The sequence below is a fragment of the Engystomops pustulosus genome, chromosome 4 (assembly GCF_040894005.1).
Source record: "Engystomops pustulosus chromosome 4, aEngPut4.maternal, whole genome shotgun sequence".
NCBI lineage: Eukaryota > Metazoa > Chordata > Amphibia > Anura > Leptodactylidae > Engystomops > Engystomops pustulosus.
The window spans coordinates 69,527,380-69,549,708 of record NC_092414.1 but is presented as its reverse complement, the minus strand read 5'-3'; the positions used below and the strand labels follow the sequence as shown (position 1 = coordinate 69,549,708).

At 41.9% G+C, this 22,329-nt stretch overlaps 1 protein-coding gene across 1 annotated transcript in view; it reads left to right on the top strand.

The window, feature by feature from the left end:
* Nucleotides 1–398: 398 nt before the first annotated feature.
* Nucleotides 399–22,329, top strand: part of STK10 (serine/threonine kinase 10) — a 70,921-nt gene continuing 48,990 nt past the window's right edge. The window contains exons 1-2 of the mRNA XM_072146178.1: nt 399–741; nt 14,846–15,010. Of these exons, the coding sequence (XP_072002279.1) occupies nt 589–741; nt 14,846–15,010 (318 nt within the window). The 5' untranslated portion in view covers nt 399–588. The remainder of the gene's footprint in view (nt 742–14,845; nt 15,011–22,329) is intronic.

Below are 22,329 nucleotides of genomic sequence, written 5' to 3'. Positions count from 1 at the left end.
GCAGCTTGGTGTAGAGGCGCGGGATAGTGACGTCACTGCTCCGCGCCTCTCACATCAAGCCGCGGAGCTACATGGAGGCAGGCTGACATCTGGTAGGTGTCAGCGCTCCTCCACTGAGTGTACACACAGACGCAGAAGCAGCAGTGCTGCGCTGCGTCTGTGTACTAATCTATAGTACCTGCATCGTAGGATGCAGGTACTATAGATTAGATGAAAAGTTGAAGGGAGGGAGTGCGGACCGGCCCCGGACGAGCTCTGCACCGGCCCAGGACCGACCGGCCCACCGGGAAAATTCCCGGTGGGTACTATGGCCAGTCCGCCCCTGCACCCCGTACACCTGCCGCCCGGTGATGGTATAGGCCACACCTCCCGCTTCTCAATGCCAAAAATAACCCTCCGCACGCCGCGTCCTCTTTATAGAGTTCCTGCAGCGGACACACCCCTGTGCGGTTGAGCTCCAGCATGTGCCTATAGCCACCGCCCCTGGGCGGAGCAGTGGGTGGGGCTGCGGGGTAGCGCTCTGGTGTACGGCAGTGAGTGTGGCTGCGGCTGGAGCTCACACCGGGGAACCTGCGCTCCTCTCCGGCCATGGCTTTCGCCAATTTCCGCCGCATCTTGCGCTTTACCACGGATAAGAGGAGGCTGAGGGAGTACGAGCATGTTCGGAGAGACGTGGACCCTAACACGGTGTGGGACATAGTGGGGGAGCTGGGGGACGGAGCCTTCGGTAAAGTGTACAAGGTGAGAGGTGGGGGCACAGCGGGGGGTGGGCACAGGTGGCATATGCTGGGTGCCTGGTACACATTCTACCTGTATTATCTGGGACCTTGTGAATGCCAGAAATTCTACATAGAAAAGTATGGAAGAAACTTTAGCACAGAGACAAAACTTTTTTTCTCTTAATTATTATTTTTATTATAAGATACCTTTTTCTATCGCCTTCTCCTTTTCTTTAGATTTTACTTTGTGATCAATGTATGAGTTGCTGCCATCTTTCTAGGATCTGCCCTGGCTGTATGATCGGTGTGGTGTGACCTCTGTGACCCCCAGCATTCCCTGTCATTTCCCATATGTTCAGATCTTCCCACATTGCAATCTTATTATGACCTGCTATCCACCTGATGCACCATACACAAGGTATATGGTGGTCCCTGCGCTGTCACCGCCACATTCCTGCAGTCTGACTCTCCTTACTCACCTGGTCAATGTTTACCTGTGGAGCGTTATTCACATTACATCTTATGACTCTCCCCACTGGAATGTGACTGTGATAACGATTTGCGTATTAATGGCCATAATCCCTGCCATATCTTCTAAATATATACCCAGTGACACAAGACTACGCAATATACATATACTGTTGTTGTATAATCCCATATGTACTGGTGCAGAAATACATCCTGATCTCACGTACAACAGGGACTACTTAGTGCCGTAATAAGTATAGCTAAAGTATCAGTTCCCCTTTATGTTTGGGCTTCCCAGCGCTGATCTTGGGTGCAGCAAGCAGTTTATTCCACATCCTACTCCAACAGTGAATGCATTTTAACAGTGTGAAAAATGTCCAATGTTTATATAACATATAGATCACATACTTATAGATTCTTTTTGGCTCTTAGACAAATATTTGTCAGTGAAATGTATTATATTTCTTGTGGGAATCATGAAGGGGTTATTTCATCTTATACAATCTTATAAAGTGATAAAGATATTTCATCCTCTTGGACCCCTGTCAGCCTTGGAATTCTAGGGGGTACAGCGCTGGTGAATAAAATGGGGCAGTTCCCCTCCTGCCTGGTTACGTGACTGTACTTCTGTTCTGTAAGGAAACTTTAGGCAACTGTTCTGTATCCTACTCATTTCTAGGTATATTTAGAGACGGGAGAAGTTTACTATAAAAGATTAGGATATGAAGACTCCACAGTAAAACCTGTGCAATTCTGTGTGTAATGGATGTCTGACAAACAGAGAGCAGATTTATTAAGACTTGTGTGTGATGTGTTATATGCATTCTGTATTTTGGAGATGTCTATCCAATCTTTTATACTCCACTAACCGCCACCACTGTCTTAAAGATGAAAAAAGAATATGCCAGGCATTCCTTTATATTGTGTTTTACCACGTTCCATCCCTTATGACAATCACTGTTATATTTACATTAGTTGGGCAGAAGAGCTTCTGGGGCAGGACCAGAGCCCCTCCAGGCTCAAGCTTTCACTGCCTAATCTACGCCCTGTAGCACTTCTAGCTCACCCACTACTTCCTCCCCCATCCGATAATGTAACACAGTCATATAGTGTCTGAGATGAGTCAAGCTTAGAGGCTGCGGGGGATGCGCCACTTCAGCGTCTTCTGTTGTATAGTACCCTGAAACATACTTTTGGTGTCCTAATAAAGATAAGACTCTTATTCTTTCAGATTATGTCTTGGTTTATCATTCTGTGTGCTACAGAACTGGTATGTAAACGGAATGATTTCACATGACAGGGAATTCTAAAAAGGATATCTTGTAACCTACCTAAGGGGGGAAAATAAGTTAATGGGTTAAAATCTGGTGACTGTCCCTTCAAATGCTATGGCATCACTGAATTAAAGTTCACAGAAAGTGACTTAATTCTACAGTGTATGTATATTAAGTGTATGGTATGATGTCTTGTTCTACTGTAGTAAGTGGTTTACATCCTCTTTTATCCTTTTTTTTTTATTTTTTTATTTCTCAAAGCCCCTAAACTAGAATGATCTCTTAGAAAAGCAGTCCGCTAGCCGTGGGGTTCCCTAAGTCAATTGTCTGCCTGAATAGCAGTGTGTATTCTTTTTTCCTTCGGTCCTCATCGCATATTGTTTGGTTAGCTTGTCTAGAAAAATAAGATTGACGTCATGGTGTGTTTGTATGCCTAGAATATCCGTGAATTAAATGTGAATCTTGCTGTTCTATGCGAAATATCCCTACATTACAGAACTACAGTATGTTAAAGGTAACCTGACATCAGAAATTAGCCTAATAATATATATATATATATATATATATATATATATATATATATATATATATCTCAGTATTTTGTCAAGCAGCTGAACAGCTTCTTGGTCATGTTTATTTCATGTCCTAGTGTGGTGGAATCATCCAGTCAACTTTGAAGTGAGTGAAGTGATGTAAATTGTTTACATAGAGTCAGAGAGGCGGAGAGTTCAACACTGAGGTAAGGCTCTCCTCACCTCTGAAGCTTGATTGAGAACATGCATTAAATATTAGGAGATGTGTTTAGTAATGTCTCTGGATGCAGGACTATAAATTAAAGGGGTTGTTCTGGGGCAGGGAAAGCTTGACTTCAGTGTTAAATTCTCCACCTCCTTGACTTTGAGCTGGTCTACACTTTATGGGGGACATTCATCATACGCCAGCGCTCCACTCGACTGTCCACTGACGCAGTGGGTTCCTCAGGAGGTTATGGCCTGTATCTGGCAGGTGGCTGTGGACAATTCTATCCAAGGTCCTGCTTGGCGTAGAATGGTGCTACAGCAGTGATGGCGAACCTTTTAGAGAGATCGAATGCCCAAAATGAGACCCAAAAGACACTAGCTTTTCCCAAAGTGCCAACACAGCAATTTAGGCAGTAACAAACTTATTGCTACCAGAATCTTTGAGCTCCAATCCGACCCTGTCCACACCTTTTCACTCTTCAGACAGGACCAATCAGCACAGGATGAGTCACTTTAAAATAGCAGGGCACTACTTGGACTGCCGGAGACTGCAGGAAGTCTGGCAAACTCTGTGCCTGGAAGACAGCCCATGTGCCCACAGAGAGGTCTCTGAGTGCCATCTCTGCCACCAGTGCCATAGGTTCGCCACCACAGTGCTATAGCCTGCGGACTTTCAGGCCTGAATGTTGAAAGGCTATAGCTAGTGTGCAGACACGGAGCAGGAATGCTGCCATCAGACACAACCCCTCCAACCCTGCTCAATCCCCTTTGGGGGGACGGGGAAATAATTGCTATTAATCTCCGCTAGTAATTGTGGTTATTTCAGGGCTTGTATACCAAAAAACTGACATATAAGTCCTGATAAATGTCCCCCCCCTATATTTATTTTTCTCAAAATCAAGTGTGGACAGCATTTATTTGTGGATTCCCCTTCCAGACTGTATGTTTGTTTGCCTTCAGATGTGAACTTAGTCTAAGCGGAAGGACCCTTGCTTGTTCAGATGCCAGCAACATTCTGAAATCTGATGTGTGAATGCCCTTCAGGAACCTTAGATAAGCAGTGCACTTGAGGAAACTTCTGTAATATAATTGCTTGCTAACACCCTTCTTTGCCAGTGCTAATCAATAACCACTTATGAAGTCAGATGTCAGCTGGTGGCACCCTGCATGTTGGGTGTTTCCCATAAGATAAAGGGTGCAGCTACATAGTCATGGGAATAGAATAAACCATTATCGGTATTTAATCTAAATCTAATTCTTTTAATGGATATGTTTGGTACCCACCATTGTGTGTTTTGTGACAGTTGAGGGGGGGGGGTTTGGTTCAAACTGGAATCTGGTGACATCAGTGGGTTTTACTGGGCCAAAGATTCTGGTAATTGGGTATGGACTATGGATAAGATGTATGAAGCTTGGCTAGCTGATTTCTTAGATCACCCATGGAAGTTACATTCTTACATGACCGTTCTCCTACAAGCAGTATCAACCTCCACCTACCCAGTGCAGTAGTTGGTACACATCCAGTCTTGGTCCTTATAGTTTCAGGACTACTGTGTTTTTTTTTTCACTACCAGTCAATGTGGATGACCTTACTCTTGTAAACCCTAGAAAGTGTAAGGGCTATAAAGTACCCATACTGTACAAACAATTGCTCAGTGTAAATGGTGCTAAACAAGGCCCGGTCTACATGCTAATATTAACCATCAGTTCACTATAGATTCCTGAAGGACTCCTATTTTCCATTAAAGATGACTTGAAAATGCTCGCTGCTCCCATGGTATCCAATACTTGCTATGGATAAAGTACTCTACGGTAGTGCTAGATCCCTGGAGGACGAGGGTAGATCACTGTGAAGTTCATGCTGCTTGTGTCTCCATAGTATCACTTTTTGCTATTATGTGGCTCAGATGCTTTATTTAGAGTCTCCCTTACAGGTTTTGTATATTGGGCAGGCAGAATTACATCAAAACAGCATTAGTATGAACAGAGCCGTAACCAGCTGTACTATAACACGCACCTACCGGCTCATAGCAATGCTCGATGGATATTACTGAATAACTGCCATGCCCCAACATATAATGGGGATTGCACACTTGTTATGTGGATTTTACACAATAATATGTAACACTTGGCTGCTTATGTCCGGACAATCTAATGTTATTTGTTTCGAATGATACTTTCGCTTTATTTCATGGCTGATGTGTAAGCGGTTTCCTCTCTTGCTTGTTGAAACTCAAGATCTTGCACCGAGCCACATCCTGTGCACACCCAACGTGACTTCTTATCACACGTCCGAGGCCTTGCTGTTTTTGTTGATAAAGCTGAAATAAAGTCGCAACAGAAACTCGTGGAGCCCCCCTCCCACAACTCTGTGACCCCCTGATTTTTCAGTTTTATCTGTTACAATATTGCTTTATTAACCCTTGTATACCTGGCGGCTTTTCCCAACACTTAAAATCGTCTTTGTGTACACAGCTCTGTTTGCTTGCTTAACTCTTTGCTCCCTGTTGGGTTAATATATAAGCAGATGAAATGTAGCTATTCATTCTTGGCATGTGAAAGGAGTGTTGTCCTCCTCGCTCGGTCATAGCCCTGCTCTTGGCGTATTTACATGGATACTGGTCACTAAGCAATGTTGTTTCATTTTGGTGAAGAATCTTCTGCTCTTTTATAGTATCTTATCTTATAACAGTACATGAGTGATAGTGGTCCCTGACTATTTCTACCCATTCACTTAATATCCCATGACTTTGACTCCCTAAGAGGTCATAATTTGTCATAATCTTGTGAATAACACATTACTTTGCCATGGTTTATTCCACTCTTCTTCATAATGTACAAAATAAATAAACGGCAACTGTATTAGTAGGTTGTTCCTGAAATGAAATGTTGATAGCTTATTAATGTTACCGTAGATCCCAGCACCTCTGCCATGACTGGAATAGATGAGCTCAGATGTGAGAAAAGTGTCTTGTGTTGTATAATAAATTTGCTGTAGTTTAAGACTATCTAGCCGTACTTTGTATCTCCTATTAATTGGCTAATTTTAGGCCAGAAAACTAGGGCAAAATTCTGTTGGGTCAACAGTATTTTTGGTGTGAGGCCCCTTTTCATAAGCCACGCCACTTGTGTCAAATTGGTCGTAGGAGAGCCAGAAAACTGTCTAAACCCTTTAGAAATGTGATGCAGGTGTATACTCGAGTCAATAGGTTTTCCCAGTTTTTGGTGGTAAAATTAGGGGTCTCTGCATATACTCGAGTCGGCTTATAATTGAGTATATACGGTAGGTCTAGTTCATAGGGAACCCACAGGTACTTGCCGACTGGTGATTTACTGCACCGCATCACCCTATATTATTTCTTTGAAGGTCACGATAAAAAAAAAAGTAAATGTTTATCTCTTTTTTGCTTTCAGGGCCTCTGTAGTCATTCGTTGAAGGCAGCATAACATTGAAGCACGGCACAGGTGTGGGGAGCACCTTATTGGACTCCTCTGTGGTGCTGGTGTCACCCAAATGTCTATACGCTATGTATAAACCTACTATTATTACATTTATTTATTTATTTTATATAGCGCCCATGGACAGATTACAGGGTGCTTTGGGACACCAAACCACAGGTTGTATTTCCCACCTGTAGTTGGTTTATTGTTGTCAATCTCCATGACAGGGTTCCTTTAATGTCTAATTTTTGAAATCTTTAATGTCTAAAAAAGTTAAGAAGTTCTGTATTCGGGTAGAAAATGTTAAATACAGCGTGTCTGATCAAGTTTTCATAAAAATACAAACCTTTTCAAAAGATTTGGCCCATAGAAGCTTAAATGAGAATAAACTTCTTCATACTGTACTCGGAGAACCACCCCCTTGGCTTGTATGAGCTAACATGTAGATGGGTTTTATTCAATCAACCTGATTGAAAAGCATTTATGAAATGAGATAAGAAATGTAGTATTTTGAACCTCATGGCAGGTTCCCTTTTAACAGCTTGTACCTGATAACAGGTTCCCTCTACTGAAAACAAGCACTTTTATTACTACTTTCATATAAAGTCAGAGGCAGTGGAGCTCAACCATGCCGTCATTTTCCCTTTCTTCCTTGAGGATTTCCCGATTGGCCGTGAAGATGTGGAGGGAGCTTCGCTAAATGCTTCTCCCATCTTTCTCACTTTGTCAATAATATGAATGGAAGTATACAAATGCTTTATAAAAGCAGCAAATGGGGAGATGTAAAGTAAAGAATAAGCTTGTTTTTGTGTTTTATGGGGCATATCGGAGATAACAGGTTCCATTTAAATGCAATGGACACAATGGAACTGTGTGGTTACATATATGTATTTGTGTTTTTAATAGTATGTTTGTAGTAATTGACACAACCGCTTGGTGATCTCCAGAGAAGAGATGCAGTCTGCTGGGATTGCTGTGCTGATCGCTATGTTTAGCTATGTTAATATCTGTAAACATCGCTTTCACTGGATTATAGGGCATGTCTTCAGGAAACTTGATTTATGCTGGCAGTATCTTCTTACTTGGTTTATAAAGTGCCTTACAGGTGCTTTAGGTCTACCAATTCCCTTGATATGGAGGCTAGATCAAAGCCAGATCAGTCTATCCTGAAAAGAAAGCCCAAGCTGCTGATAAGGTGGGGTGCAGCACATGCAGGTCCTGGCAAGGCCTCTTGTAGGTATGTGGTGAAAGGCGGCACTCCAAACATCAGTAAAAAGTTCAGGTGAAGTTTATGTTTCGTTGTGAAACACCTCAAAGGTGACAGCTTGACAGTGGTGGTGTAAACCAAAATGTGGCTACACACCTGGACCTCAACTTTCTCATAGATTGTGACCTTGTGGTGTGATTGTTGTTCTCCCTTAATTTAGGATTAGGTCTGGCTTGTTTACCTGATCTTGTGGGTTCTAAAAATCACATAATTGGATGACTTTGCTTTATACTTATAGGAATTATCCAGGGAATTTCAAATTAAACTCCCTGTCAGAAACAACTTAGTACTTAGTAGTTCAGGTTTCCTGCATGCCGTCTTCTTCAATATAGTCTATGCTTATGTGATGTAGAAAGGAGCATCAAAGGACCACTTCCAATGACATCATGCTCCACATTTTGACCATGAAGGGAGGGAGCTGTATAATTCGCCCTGGTGTCAGACACTCTCCCTAGTGCTCTTCACTTTGTCTTCAGGCTGAACCTCTACTATAATGTGCTTAGAAATGGATTAGGAGGGGCTGGAGGCAGTGATGCAGGTGGGACACGAGGTGGAGAGAGATGGTTGTGGTGGTCCTGCTCTGATGTTGAAACTGTAGGAAAGGGTGAGGGTTTGGTCACACTTTCCATGGAAATGCATGCGATCGGTAACCAGCACCTGGTGTTACTGATCACATGTGTCTCACTGGAAATGCAAGTGCCACGTGTGACCGCACTCTGCAATACCTAGAAGCTGACCCTGTTTTGCGGAAGTTGGGACTTTTGGAATTGTAATAAGCTTTAGCCAAGTTGGGATTCTTCCCATTGTGAACTTCTGCTTTAATGACTAGAAATCTTGTGTAAGGTCAGTTCCTGCTTCCCACAGTTGCGTACCTCTCCTGCCATCAGCACCTTTTATGTAGTATCTTAGGATTGGTTCTAAAGGAATTAATTTTGGATTCAACCTGATATAGATGACAAAGCAAAATCGCCCATTAAGATCAAAATAAATGAATATATATGTCTTTACTTTGATAAGTGTATGTGGTACCCCATACATTTTCCATAACTATTCTTGACGCTTATATTAAATCCACTCCGTTATTCTGGCGGCCGGAGAACTACAATTGGCGTGCACCGCCTTGGCATTGCAAGTCCATTAATAGCCATATTAGCCATATTTGGTCTATCAGGGTGCAGTCACAAGTCACATTTAACGTGCATTTAAAACGCATTGCAACAACTGAAGAGGGATTTTCCTAATGAAACAACTGTTAACACGTGTTAACAAACGCATATGTTAAAACAGCTAACATATGTTAACAGCTGTTTAATTAAGCAGATCTCTCTTCAGCTGTAGCAATTCATTTTGAAATGCATGCGTTAAACGCAACGTGTGACCGCACCCTTAAATACAGACTGTATGGAAGGGAATTTGCCCATTATAGCTCCTTTATGATGCTATGATGGAGTCCTTGCATTCCTGTGGATGTCCTATAGAGGTAGTGCCCGACTCCTGACTTACTGGACTTGTAAGGTGTCTGCAATGAAGCTTTGTTAATCCTTGTTCCCTTGTTAACAGGACATTTTTTAAACCCGATTTTCAGAGACCAAAAAGTAATTTTGCTGGGGTTACACTTGCCAATTATACAAGTTCTTATTCAAATTAAACTTAAAGGGAACCTCTTACCACATTTTCATAAATACAGCTAGTGACTGGTTCCTATAAAGCCCTATTAACTCGCGCCCTTCTTTAAGCTTAAACTTGACTCTCAGTCAACTTTACGTTAAATTACCTGGCATCCCATCTACTCCGCCTTATTCCTTCTTACTATTAAGCACATCTGACCAGGGAGAGCTAATTTGCATATCAGAATAATGCCTTTAATTAAGGTACAGTGCCTCACTGGCAGCTGATTTTAGGTGATATGGGGAGTTTGTTTAGGGGGTTAAAATCTGGTGCCCGGTCTTTTTTGTTGAGAACAAACCGAGAGGATCTATCTTGTAAGTAACCTGGGGACTGTCTGTACTGTAATTGTTTTCCGTAGGGGATAGTAGTGAGTATGCAGGGGCTTTTTTCCTTGTAGATGACTATGCCTGGAGTACTATAACTGGTGCAATGACCATGTGAATAAGCCCTAATACTTCTGTAATTATCAGAAATTGATTTAAAGAACATTTAGGATATTGAAGAACCCTGAATTGAAGTGCAACAACTTACTTGGCCTGAGATCTAAACAAACCAATTATTCTTCTGTATTCAATGCGGAGATTTTGTCATCTCTGATCACCCAGAGAGGAAGGGAGGCGATTCTAATCAACCTGTGTTTCTCGCCTCCTATAGAACGGAGCCAATAGAATACATAAATATAGATTCTACAGATAGTAATTATTGCTATATAAAGGCTATTTATGGAACTACAGTTATACCATTTACCATAATGTAAGCTTTCTGTGCTGTACTGATGTAATTTTCAGGCCTGTTATTACTTGTCACATGTATGTACTTTCAGGCACGCCCCACCATTGTAAGCTACCTGATAAAAGTGTGCCGTCATCACAATAGAGGAAAATCTGGAAGTGTTTTTCAATGAGTATTTAGTTGGATCATGTACAAGTTTTTCTTTTTGAACAGCAGCTTTAATTAATAGTTTCTTTCCTCTTGTATATAGAGTCTTGTTTTAGTTCTCACACTATAATTGAACTATAAATTTGTCCTCCCTTAAAGCGGTATTCCCACAAAGGCAGGTTTCTTAAATGTACTTGGGATAACAAAATAACACATTCTCCTATTCATTATTCACAATTCTCTAATGTTAATAACAAAAATACAGCATTTTGCAGATTTAATTCCAACCTATCTCCATCAGTCCTGGTGTACATTATTTTGATTGCCCCTGGATCTTCTGAGTTTAGGGTTGGAAGATACACTCACCGGCCACTTTATTAGGTACACCATGCTAGTAACGGGTTGGACCCCCTTTTCCCTTCAGAACTGCCTCAATTCTTCGTGGCATAGATTCAACAAGGTGCTGGAAGCATTCCTCAGAGATTTTGGTCCATATTGACATGATGGCATCACAGTTGCCGCAGATTTGTCGACTGCACATCCATGATGCGAATCTCCCGTTCCACCACATCCCAAAGATGCTCTATTGGATTGAGATCTGGTGACTGTGGAGGCCATTTGAGTACAGTGAACGCATTGTCATGTTCAAGAAACCAGGCTGAGATTATTCCAGCTTTATGACATGGCGCATTATCCTGCTGAAAGTAGCCATCAGATGTTGGGTACATTGTGGTCATAAAGGGATGTACATGGTCAGCAACAATACTCAGGTAGGCTGTGGCGTTGCAACCATGCTCAATTGGTACCAAGGGGCCCAAAGAGTGCCAAGAAAATATTCCCCACACCATGACACCACCACCACCAACCTGAACCGTTGATACAAGGCAGGATGGATCCATGCTTTCATGTTGTTGACGCCAAATTCTGACCCTACCATCCGAATGTCGCAGCAGAAATCGAGACTCATCAGACCAGGCAACGTTTTTCCAATCTTCTACTGTCCAATTTCGATGAGCTTGTGCAAATTGTAGCCTCAGCTTCCTGTTCTTAGCTGAAAGGAATGGCACCCGGTGTGGTCTTCTGCTGCTGTAGCCCATCTGCCTCAAAGTTCGATGTACTGTGCATGCAGAGATGCTCTACTGCCTACCTTGGTTGTAACGGGTGGCGATTTGAGTCACTGTTGCCTTTCTATCAGCTCAAACCAGTCTGCCCATTCTCCTCTGACCTCTGGCATCAACAAGGCTTTTCCGCCCACAGAACTGCCGCTCACTGGAGTTTTTTCTTCTTTCGGACCATTCTCTGTAAAAACCCTAGAGATGGTTGTGTGTGAAAATCCCAGTAGATCAGCAATTTCTGAAATACTCAGACCAGCCCTTCTGGCACCAACAACCATGCCACGTTCAAAGGCCTCAAATCACCTTTCTTCCCCATACTGATGCTCGGTTTGAACTGCAGGAGATTGTCTTGACCATGTCTACATGCCTAAATGCACAGAGTTGCCGCAATGTGATTGGCTGATTAGAAATTAAGTGTTAACGAGCAGTTGGACAGGTGTACCTAATAAAGTGGCCGGTGAGTGTATATTGTTCTTCTGCCTGATGCTGACTGAGCTGAAGCCCCCACCTCCAGGACGAACTCGCACACAGAGACTTCTTGTCAGCGCGTGTGAGGAGAATAAAGGTACAGATAAGATGTTTATCCAGGGGAGGGGGAGGCACAGCATATCTGACAGTATGTGTAATAGGTGAGAGATAGTAGAGCTGACTATGTCATGTGTAATATGCATCTCATGGATCTCATCATCTCTGATCTATCTCCTCTCTTTTTTTATATGGTAGATACCAGTGAATGTTCAGAAGCTAAATGAAAGTGTAAATAAACCTGTACCTTGATAATGTAATCATATTGTCATTACACAGCACAGCGGGATCATGAAGTGTCTGCTTAGACACTGAGAGTGTCTGCTTAGGTGCTGAGATAAGATTCTTATTATTTACTGTATTTTCGTAAAGCCGAGAGAAAAGAGCCAATGATGTGCAGGGCAGGGGCAGCACGGTGGCTTAGTGGTTAGCATTACAGCCTTGCAGCGCTGGGGTTCTGGGTTCAAGTGCCGTCTGTCAACATCTGCAAAGAGTTTGCATGTTCTCTCTGTGTTTGCGTGGGTTTCCTCTGGATTCTCCGGTTTTCTCCCACACTCCAAATAATACTGGTAGGTTGATTAGATTGTGAGCCCAATGGGGACAGTGACTGATTTGGCAAGCTCTGTGCAGCGATGTGTAATCTGTGTGTGCTATATAAATAAAGAAATTATTATTGGTGCCTTTTAATTCCTCTGTAGTGATCAGCAGACCATTCAGCATTCAAGTGCGTTTTCCAGATGATTGTTTGCATTTAAAGGGTAACATCTACAATGCTAACGGGTGTTTTGAGTGTGGGAGAGTGTTTGTTTTATTGGGCCAAAATCAAACCTCTTCCCTATTCCTATGTTATCCTTGATTCCTTGTGGGCATGTATCATTGCAGTTGGGGTACATACACACAAGGTATGTTCTAAATGGGCTAAATATAGCTGTGCACTGTAGAGGAAGAGGGGTGAGTGGCCAGCGCCGTGGACGGTCAGGATGTAGTGAGACAATGTGTGCTCATCGCACAGTAACCAAGCCCCATAGACATCAATGGGGACCAATATGCACCCACGAATGGTGCCACAGCATATGTTCCCATTATGTTTGTGTGAAGAGCCCTATGGTTAGTTTTCTGTCTTCAGATTGTCTCACAATTGTTGCATTTGTGAATCGCCCCGGGCCGCTCCTTATAGAGGAAAAAGTTAGGAAATGGTTGCACCAAATGTAAGATCACTGTGCACCTTTGTCACTTTTGCATATTCACTGCAGACATGAACACCTCCTGTGCCACGATTATCATGCTGTCACCTCCTGTCACCACTATGATAAATCTCATGTGCAAGGGACATCTAAAGAGCACCTAAGGCCTCTTGCACACTAGCGTTGCGTTTCACGTGCGGGTGCAATGCGTGAAAAACTGACGTTTTGGCTGCGTTTTTGTTCCATTTTTCCTTGGAGTAATTTGCGTTTTTGCGTTTTTCACACACATATATATTGTTCTTCACATGCTATTTTGTTCGCACCGCTCCGCGCGTATCTCCCGACAAGTAAGCAGATGTGCCGAACATCTGTAATCTATTCTGCACTGTGTTCTGCACTGTGTTTTTCTCTTAAATGATCCTGTGGTCACTGTGTTCACTGGTTTTATTCTATTCTTCACTGTTCTTCACTGTGTTTTATTAATTAAATGATCGTTCGCGAGCAGGGGAAATAATGTTATTCTGGTCACCTAGCAACCCTTACGTTTAAAACGCATTGCACTCGCATTGCACTTGCAATGATTGCGAGTGCAATGCGTTCTTGATGCATCTCCATAGACTTGAATGGGGCGTGAAAAACGCGCGTGACTCGCAAAAATAGAGCATGCTGCGATTTTGACGCGCGTGCAAACGAACGCAAGCACGCGCGTTCAAAACCACGCAAATGGAGAAAGACCCATTGAATACAATGGGACAGAGTGCAATGCGAGTTCTGCGCGTCAAATGCACGCGCAGAACTCGCGCGTGAAAAACGCCAGTGTAGAAGGGGCCTAAGACGCTCCAAAACTGGAATAAGAGCCTTCCTAATGATAAATCATCCCAATATTCTCTGTCAACTATTCTCCAACTTTTTTATGCCATTAGTAAAATCTTAACTATTGGATTCCTTTTGTATGTTGGAGTTTCCTCTTCTTAAAGGAAACCTACCATTTCAAATGGTCGGTGTAAGCTGTAAACACCGAGCACCAGCTCAGGGTGAGCTGGTGCCGGTGCTTAGTTTCGTTAGTGTTAAAACCGCGGTATCGTGCGCGCAACGCCTGCGGCATTTCCTATGTAGACGCGCGCACGATCGTGCGCACGCAGCGCCGCAGCAGTTTCTGCTATAAAGTTTAAAAAGTGTTAAAACCGCGATACCGCGGTTTTAACACTAACGAAACTAAGCACCGGCACCAGCTCACCCTCGGTGTTTACAGCTTACACCTACCATTTGAAATGGTAGGTTTCCTTTAATATTGCTTGCCGGGTGCTAACTTTTTGACTAAACTGAATAGTGTGAAATGTTTATTTTCTAATTTTATTTTTTTTCAGATTTTTTTTTTTTTTAGACTTTCTTTTATTCTCATAAGACACCTTGTCATAGAGATCAGTAGTCTGTGTAATTTTCTCTAGTTTCATGTGTTTTTGAAGTGTCAACATGAAAGGACCTCTTGGAATAAATTCAGATGGCTATTAAACTGGGTTTGGCACTGCATGTTCTTAAATTTGTTTTCCAATGTTTCTTTTCAGGCTAGAAACAAGGAAACTGGTATCTTTGCTGCTGCCAAAGTTATAGACACCAAGAATGAGGAGGAGCTGGAGGACTACATGGTTGAAATAGAAATACTTGCAACCTGCAATCATCCAAATATTGTCAAGCTACTCGGTGCTTACTACTTTGAGAACAAGCTATGGGTAAGTAGAAGAGCATCCTGGCTATGTATAGTTGGCATCACATGGTAGATTGTAGAGGCCGCTGGTAGACAACAACTCCGTAGCATACCAGTATTAATCATAATCTGGGCATTTGTGTTCTTAACAATTCTAAAAATGTAAAGTTGTAAAGAAAAATGTAGCTTGAATCTTTGGGATGGTGCAAACTTTACATTCTGAAAATTGTTGAGAAAGCAAATGCCCAGATTATGAGACTGGTATCAATCTGAGTTTAGAAGTCCCATGGTTTCAATGAAGATTTATTAAACAGGAAGGTGTTTATACCTTTACTTTTACATACAATACATCAAAAAAGAACAAGAAGTACATGGACACGAACTTCCAAAAACACGACCTTTGTGGTATAAGCATGGTATAAGAACAAAATACTTGCAGAGTTTCGGGTGAACCATCAACAGCAGTCTTTGACAGCATTTGCAGGGTTCCTACCGTCTTTGTTGATTCGTCCGCATCCCTTTGGTCAAAGTCCAGAGTGAACCCGACCCATCTGACAGTCAATATTTGTTATACGTATGATGGATTAAATTAAAGCGCAATATCTATTATATTTTTTGCAGAACAACGTTGCCTATTACCTTGATTACCTGTGTCCAGCAGTTTCTTTGCTATTCTCCTCAGGTTTAGCATATTCCTGTAGTAGCTTTCTCCCCTAGCTGTGCTGATTATCCCTGTCGTACCATAGCTGGTTTACACATAGGATACAGACATCGTTTCAAAAAGGGAGGGGCTGCTGCTCCCTGCTCACTCTGGAGGGATGAGGGGGGAGGTCTTTGTGCTGCACTTTGTGTTTAACTAGCAGGAGAGCTATACCTGTACTGTGCATGCATATGTCTCCTACACAGAATAGTAAAGTTTCTCTGAATCTTGCAGTTTATCATATACTCCTCTGCAGCAAACCTTCCCTACCTTCTTCTCTCCAGGCACTTTCTACACTGCGGGGAAGCTGTAAACCCCTTGCTCTCACACAGCACTATACACTTGTGTAATGATTTCACTGCTGGTTTCTGCTACTTATTCCACGCATTACCATAAGATAAAAAACTGCCATCCTAGTCACCATATAGAGCTGATGGCTGCAAATGTAATTAGCAATTGCACTAGAATGGGACTAATGTGTGACATGCCAGGCTGGTCCAGATCTAGATGCCATTGTGCATATTTGGTCAGTGAGTTTTGGTTTACTAAAGGTTGGGTTGCAGTTACATAACTATATCATGGAGCATGTGTCATAAAATGAATCTGACAGGAGATTATTATACTTGGTGGCTAAAGGCACATGTATGCTTCAGTATTATTGACTTGTGCTGTTCTGAACCATAGTGTTGCAACCTATACTGTGCATACTATATGAAGACTAGCGCTTTTTGTTTGTGTGCTTGCACTAGTGCATTTGGAAATCTAAGGAATGGAAAATGAATGATACTCGATTTAAAGAGTTTCTTTTAGGGAAGCATCTTGCAGTGAAAGTACCAACATATAACAGCACATAATACCGCCTCAGTGCTGCAGATTCACAGGCAGATATTGTCGGGGGGGGGGGGGGGCGGTGGGAGACCTGCTCTGATCAAAGAGATCACTGAAACTCTACCCAGCCCCCCCCCCCCCCCCAGAGCCCCTCAAGCTATTTAGCATAATTGTAAAAGCTGACTTTAGAAGGAAGAATGCCATGGATAACAAATGTAGATCCAGGCACCATGACTGGTAATCTTATAAGTGCCCCTGGTTTATCCTGATGGTAGATTTTCTTTAAAGAGATTATCGACCACCCCTTTAACCATTCCACTCCCATACAATCCTTGAATTTCCAAAAGGAAACAATCCAAACAGAATCCAGTAAGATCTGTTATATAAAAACACTTATTTAGGCACACAAGATAGATATACTTTGTTAGGAATACATATAGCTACTATTTAAAACTTCTAAAATAATGCCGCAAATGTTACATCACAACCTGACGTGCCCAGCAAACCAAAAGTGCAGAAAAATGTGTTCTGCTTCCAGCCACTGTTCTGGTATTGATGACCCCTTCCAAAGAGATTATCCACCCCTTTAACCTGGTTAACCCCTTTAAGTTATTTAGCACAGAAATCCCAGTTGTATATGCCACTAACAATCTATTCTGTTATTCCATCAGTCTAGTATTCTTGGCTTCGTTCTATATATTGTGTATTGTTATAAACCTAGCGAAACGTATTTGCCAGAGTTTCAGGTCTATCTGTGCTGTACGGCTGTGTTATTGTTTATCTTGTGGGTGACTCTCATGCAGGTGATTAGTGGATGCTGGTTCCACAGAATTCTAGTGCATTAACCCATGATGTTCCTACTTGCATTCAGTAGTTTTCATTGTCTCAGATAGTCATATATGGTTTTCTGTCATACCAGTTTTAGTAGCTTTATGACTGATGCTTGTTATACTGCATTCCTGAATAGTGCATTGCTCTATTTACTGTAGAGAAATGCAAGCAATTTATAACGTAGCGCAAAATATGTGCATATGTGCCGTGTAATTACAGGGTTTCTAAGCGTAGATTACCACTGTTCATTTTTTTTTTTTTTTGTAAAGCATATCATTTATATTATGCATTTTAGTGTAAGTAATACAAGTGTCGTCTGGTGCTTTTTGCCTGAATTAATGTAGAATTCATGTAGAAAAAGGAAGAGTTGGCACTCACCATTGGAGAGTAAAACGTCATTTTCTTTATTTGTTAATCCTTTAAAAACATACATGCGAACAGGGAGAGGGAGGAACGCAGGAAGCTTCACAGAGTGAGAGGGACAAGTCGCTTCACGCTGTCTTAGCGCTTCATCTTGCCTCAAGGCAAGATGAAGCGCTAAGACAGCGCGAAACGACTCGTCCTTCTCTGTCACATATACAGCCCCCTCCCAGCTTAGTAATATATTGTATCCCATATACAGCCCCCTCCCAGCTTGGTAATATACTATATCCCATATACAGCCCCCCAGCTTAGTAATATACTGTATCCCATATACAGCCCCCCAGCTTAGTAATATACTGTATCCCATATACAGCCCCCCAGCTTAGTAATATACTGTATCCCATATACATTCCCCCCCCAGCTTAGTAATATATTGTATCCCATATACATCCCCCCCCAGCTTAGTAATATATTGTATCCCATATACAGCCCCCCAGCTTAGTAATATACTGTATCCCATATACAGCCCCCTCCCAGCTTAGTAATATACTGTATCCCATATACAGCCCCCTCCCAGCTTGGTAATATACTATATCCCATATACAGCCCCCCAGCTTAGTAATATACTGTATCCCATATACAGCCCCCCAGCTTAGTAATATACTGTATCCCATAAACAGCCCCCTCCCAGCTTAGGAATATACTGTATCCCATATACAGCCCCCCAGCTTAATAATATACTGTATCCCATATACAGCCCCCCAGCTTAGTAATATACTGTATCCCATATACAGCGCCCCCAGCTTAGTAATATACTGTATCCCATATACAGCGCCCCCAGCTTAGTAATATACTGTATCCCATATACAGCGCCCCAGCTTAATATACTGTATCCCATATACAGCCCCCCAGCTTAGTAATATATTGTATCCCATATACAGCCCCCTCCCAGCTTGGTAATATACTGTATCCCATATACAGCCCCCTCCCAGCTTGGTAATATACTGTATCCCATATACAGCCCCCCCACTTAGTAATATAAAGTATCCCATATACAGCCCCCCAGCTTAATAATATACTGTATCCCATATACAGCGCCCCCAGCTTAGTAATATAATGTATCCCATATACAGCCCCCCCCCCCCCCCCCGCTTAGTCATATACTGTATACGCCCCAGCTGAAATCTGGCCCCATATAATATATACAGTTTCCCCCCCCCCCCACCTCCAGTATAAAATGATTCTGTCCCCATATAAAATGCACATTTTCATCTCGCCTCATGGCAGATGCGGCCATGGTTTTAGGGGTTAATTTGCCTGACAGTTTCTCTTTTAACGTATAGTCGTAATGTAAAATTAGTTTCATTTTTGGAAGTGGTAATGGGCACTCCCTTTTGGTAAACAGCATTTCACTGGTCTCTAACTTTCTCAAATTAGCTCGAGGCGTAAGATAATGCCCTTCCCTGCAAAGCTGTCATTTTTGTTGTAAACCTGCGACCTTTTTAATGACAGTTTGTTGTAGAAACTGAAAAAGAAGCAGAATTTCTGAAATTCCGTTGCATGTATAAAAGAAAGACTTGTTATGTAACTTGGATACGATGCAGATATGGAGTTGGATTAAAGGAAACTCTTCAGCAACTGGGTCACGCATAAACAGATGGCCATGAGCTTTTCCTCAAGAAAGGCTTGCTAATGGTGCAGGGGACGTCACCTAAAATATGACGGCTTCCCTTTTGACCAGAAAAGTAAACATTTCATATGATGAGGTATACAAAGTGTTTTTGTATAAAAAATTGGTTTTACAAAAAAAAGATGTTTTATTGTTCCTTTCATTAGCATCTGCAGTGTGACTAGGCACTCGTCCCCTGGGAGTGGCTGGAAAGGAGCAGTTTCCCCCCCACCCTTGGGAAATTGCTCTTCCATGTGTCCTTTTCAAATATATGAGTAACTCCCATCACTCAGGATTGGCTGTAGAGGAGCAGGGGGCGTCGCTAAGCCAACTGATGGGTGTTTTCATATATTTGAAAAGGACACATGGAGGAGATGTTTACCTAGGGTGGGGGGGAAACTGCTCCTTTCCAGCCACTCCCAGGTGACGAGTGCCTAGTCACACAGCAGGTGGTATTGGAAGGTGCTATATAACATATATCTTTTTTTTCTGTAAAACCTATTTTTAATACTAAAACACTTTGGCAGTGTATGTAGTATGCTCTGTGGTGACTAGGGGAAGGGCTAAAAATGGGTCTCGTGGTGACAGGTTCTCTTTAAGTCAGACCCTCAATTTTTCATGCATTATTAAAGGTGGGGAGCAGTATGGAAAGTAAAATCTTTAGATCTATTTCTAAATGTGTCACCTCTCCTTGCCATTGACAGCGAGTTCTCGTAGGACTTTGTTTGTGAAGGGTATTTCATGTAATACACCCATCCTCTTGCTATGCATTCTTCTGTCTGGTTTACACATTGCAGTCCTTTGCTCAGCACCAAATTTTCAAAAGAACCAAATTTAATCTCAAAACTACACCACATTGGAGGTGGTATATGTGGGTCCATTGCTACTACAGGGGGAGATTAATCTCAAACTTGGACAATTTTGAAGTTTTTGCTCAATTTTATGTTTGAGGTATCTGCGAATTTCCTGTGCAAAAATGTCGCAAAGAGGCAGAAATTGAGCTGATGTTAAACATATGCGGGACAGGTGCAGTCTATTCGCATAGAGCACACACATCAGAAGGCATTTAACACGGCACATACACCGGACTATAGATCCAACTGGTGGAAACCTGCCAGTCTAACACATAGACAACTGCTCAAAATCCTGCCTAATGATAAATCTCCCCCATGTTTGGAGCAGCCATAAACAAGATTTACCAACACGTTTCGACAAATATATCTTTATCAAGTTCTTTAACACGGTGTGAATTAACTACAAATGTAAAACTTCCTCCCCTGGTCACCTGTCTATCTCGTATATATGTGATTGGTGAGTGTATTCTAATGCCATTAAAACCTTGGAAAAAGCTAGAAGGTATTATGGAAATTTGGATTCCCTATTATATATTTGTGGCCTATGGTGAACTTGCTACATGTGTTTATGAGGTGTACCATACAATATTTCTCGCCAAATAAATTAATGCACAATATATTTGGAAAAAAAAACTGTAAAAGATGCATATGTGCAAAATATGTAGAATAATTAGTATTTAAAGAAAATTTATATCAGATGCTACCATTCAGCAACAAAGTGCTGGCTATGCATCGTCCTTCAGCATGGTCACATTGCTGAGAGCTTGCATTTAATCTGCACACAAGCTAGACTTCTATTCATATGCATGAACCTGCGAGTTGGTGGCAGATAACACTTGCCTTGAATAGGGACATTGTAAACTTCTTGGTCCGGTATTCTGAACACTATACAATAACCTTATTCTTGCAACCCCACCTACAGCGAGAGTTTCCCCAGCCATGACTCACAGAACCGCCTGCCTTCCCGGCATTGTCATCCTTCAAACATGTGCAGAGTAGGAAATTTACTGATGGTAAAGAGTTTTTTGTTAGTTTCCTTGATCATGGCAATTGTTTTCCTGTTGCCAATAGCAACAACCTAGGAAAAAATTCTGTAATTCTCCTTACTGTCATTCTACAGAAATATTCTAGGTTTACTTCCAGTGGACCAGTATCACCCAGCTCTGATTACTCTCTATGATACTAATGAGCTGTGCATCTGTGTGACCATGGTCAGATTTCTGTCATTTGGAAGTAAACATAGAAGCTTTCTATAGAATGACGGCAAGCGGAGATACAGAAAACTGCGAAGAGTTGATACAGAAAGTATATTGGAAAATTGTATAACTTTTTATAATACAAACAATATCATTAATTTGCCGAAATGGGAACACCCCTTTAACATCTTTTTCTTTATTCTTGTTAATACCTGATATATTAGAATTTACATTTGGTTAGTTTCCACATGGGCCTAGGGATGAGGTGAGCTTTTGTTTTACATTCATATAACCTTATGAATTGTTTTTTACAGAGCCATATTAGGATTTTCTTCTTCAGAAACATTCTAAAAATGCTTCAGTCTGTGGTAGAAGACATTCCTCTGTTTACTTGTATCTTTCATTTCTAGCTAGTTCAAGGAACACCAGTGATTCATAAAGCTTATGTTGCTCTGGATAGATGTCTTTATGATGCTTTCTTGTTCAGTATTTGCCACTTGTTCACACCAAACCCGAAAAGAATGTGCCTCTTCAACTTGCACAGAGGAACAAACCTCGTCTTGTGAGATGTCTGCCTTCCATCGTTTTAGCGTGACTACATCCTACGCTGGAATCGCACACATTCCCTGGATACCAGTAGTCATAGTCTGGTGCTTAACTTGAAGCCAGGATTAAGGGTGCATTCACATGTGGCTTTTACATTGCATTTTGAAACTTGATGTAAACGCCACATGTAAATGTACCCTGTAAACCAACAGCAACAAAACAAGAAATACTTGCACCCCTTCTCTGGTCCAGTGCAGCACCTCCTATCCCAGATTATTAGTACCAAGTGGCTTCTTTGATGTTGATACATTAACACTATGTGACCTGTAGATCATAACTGGCCCCCGTCTATATCGA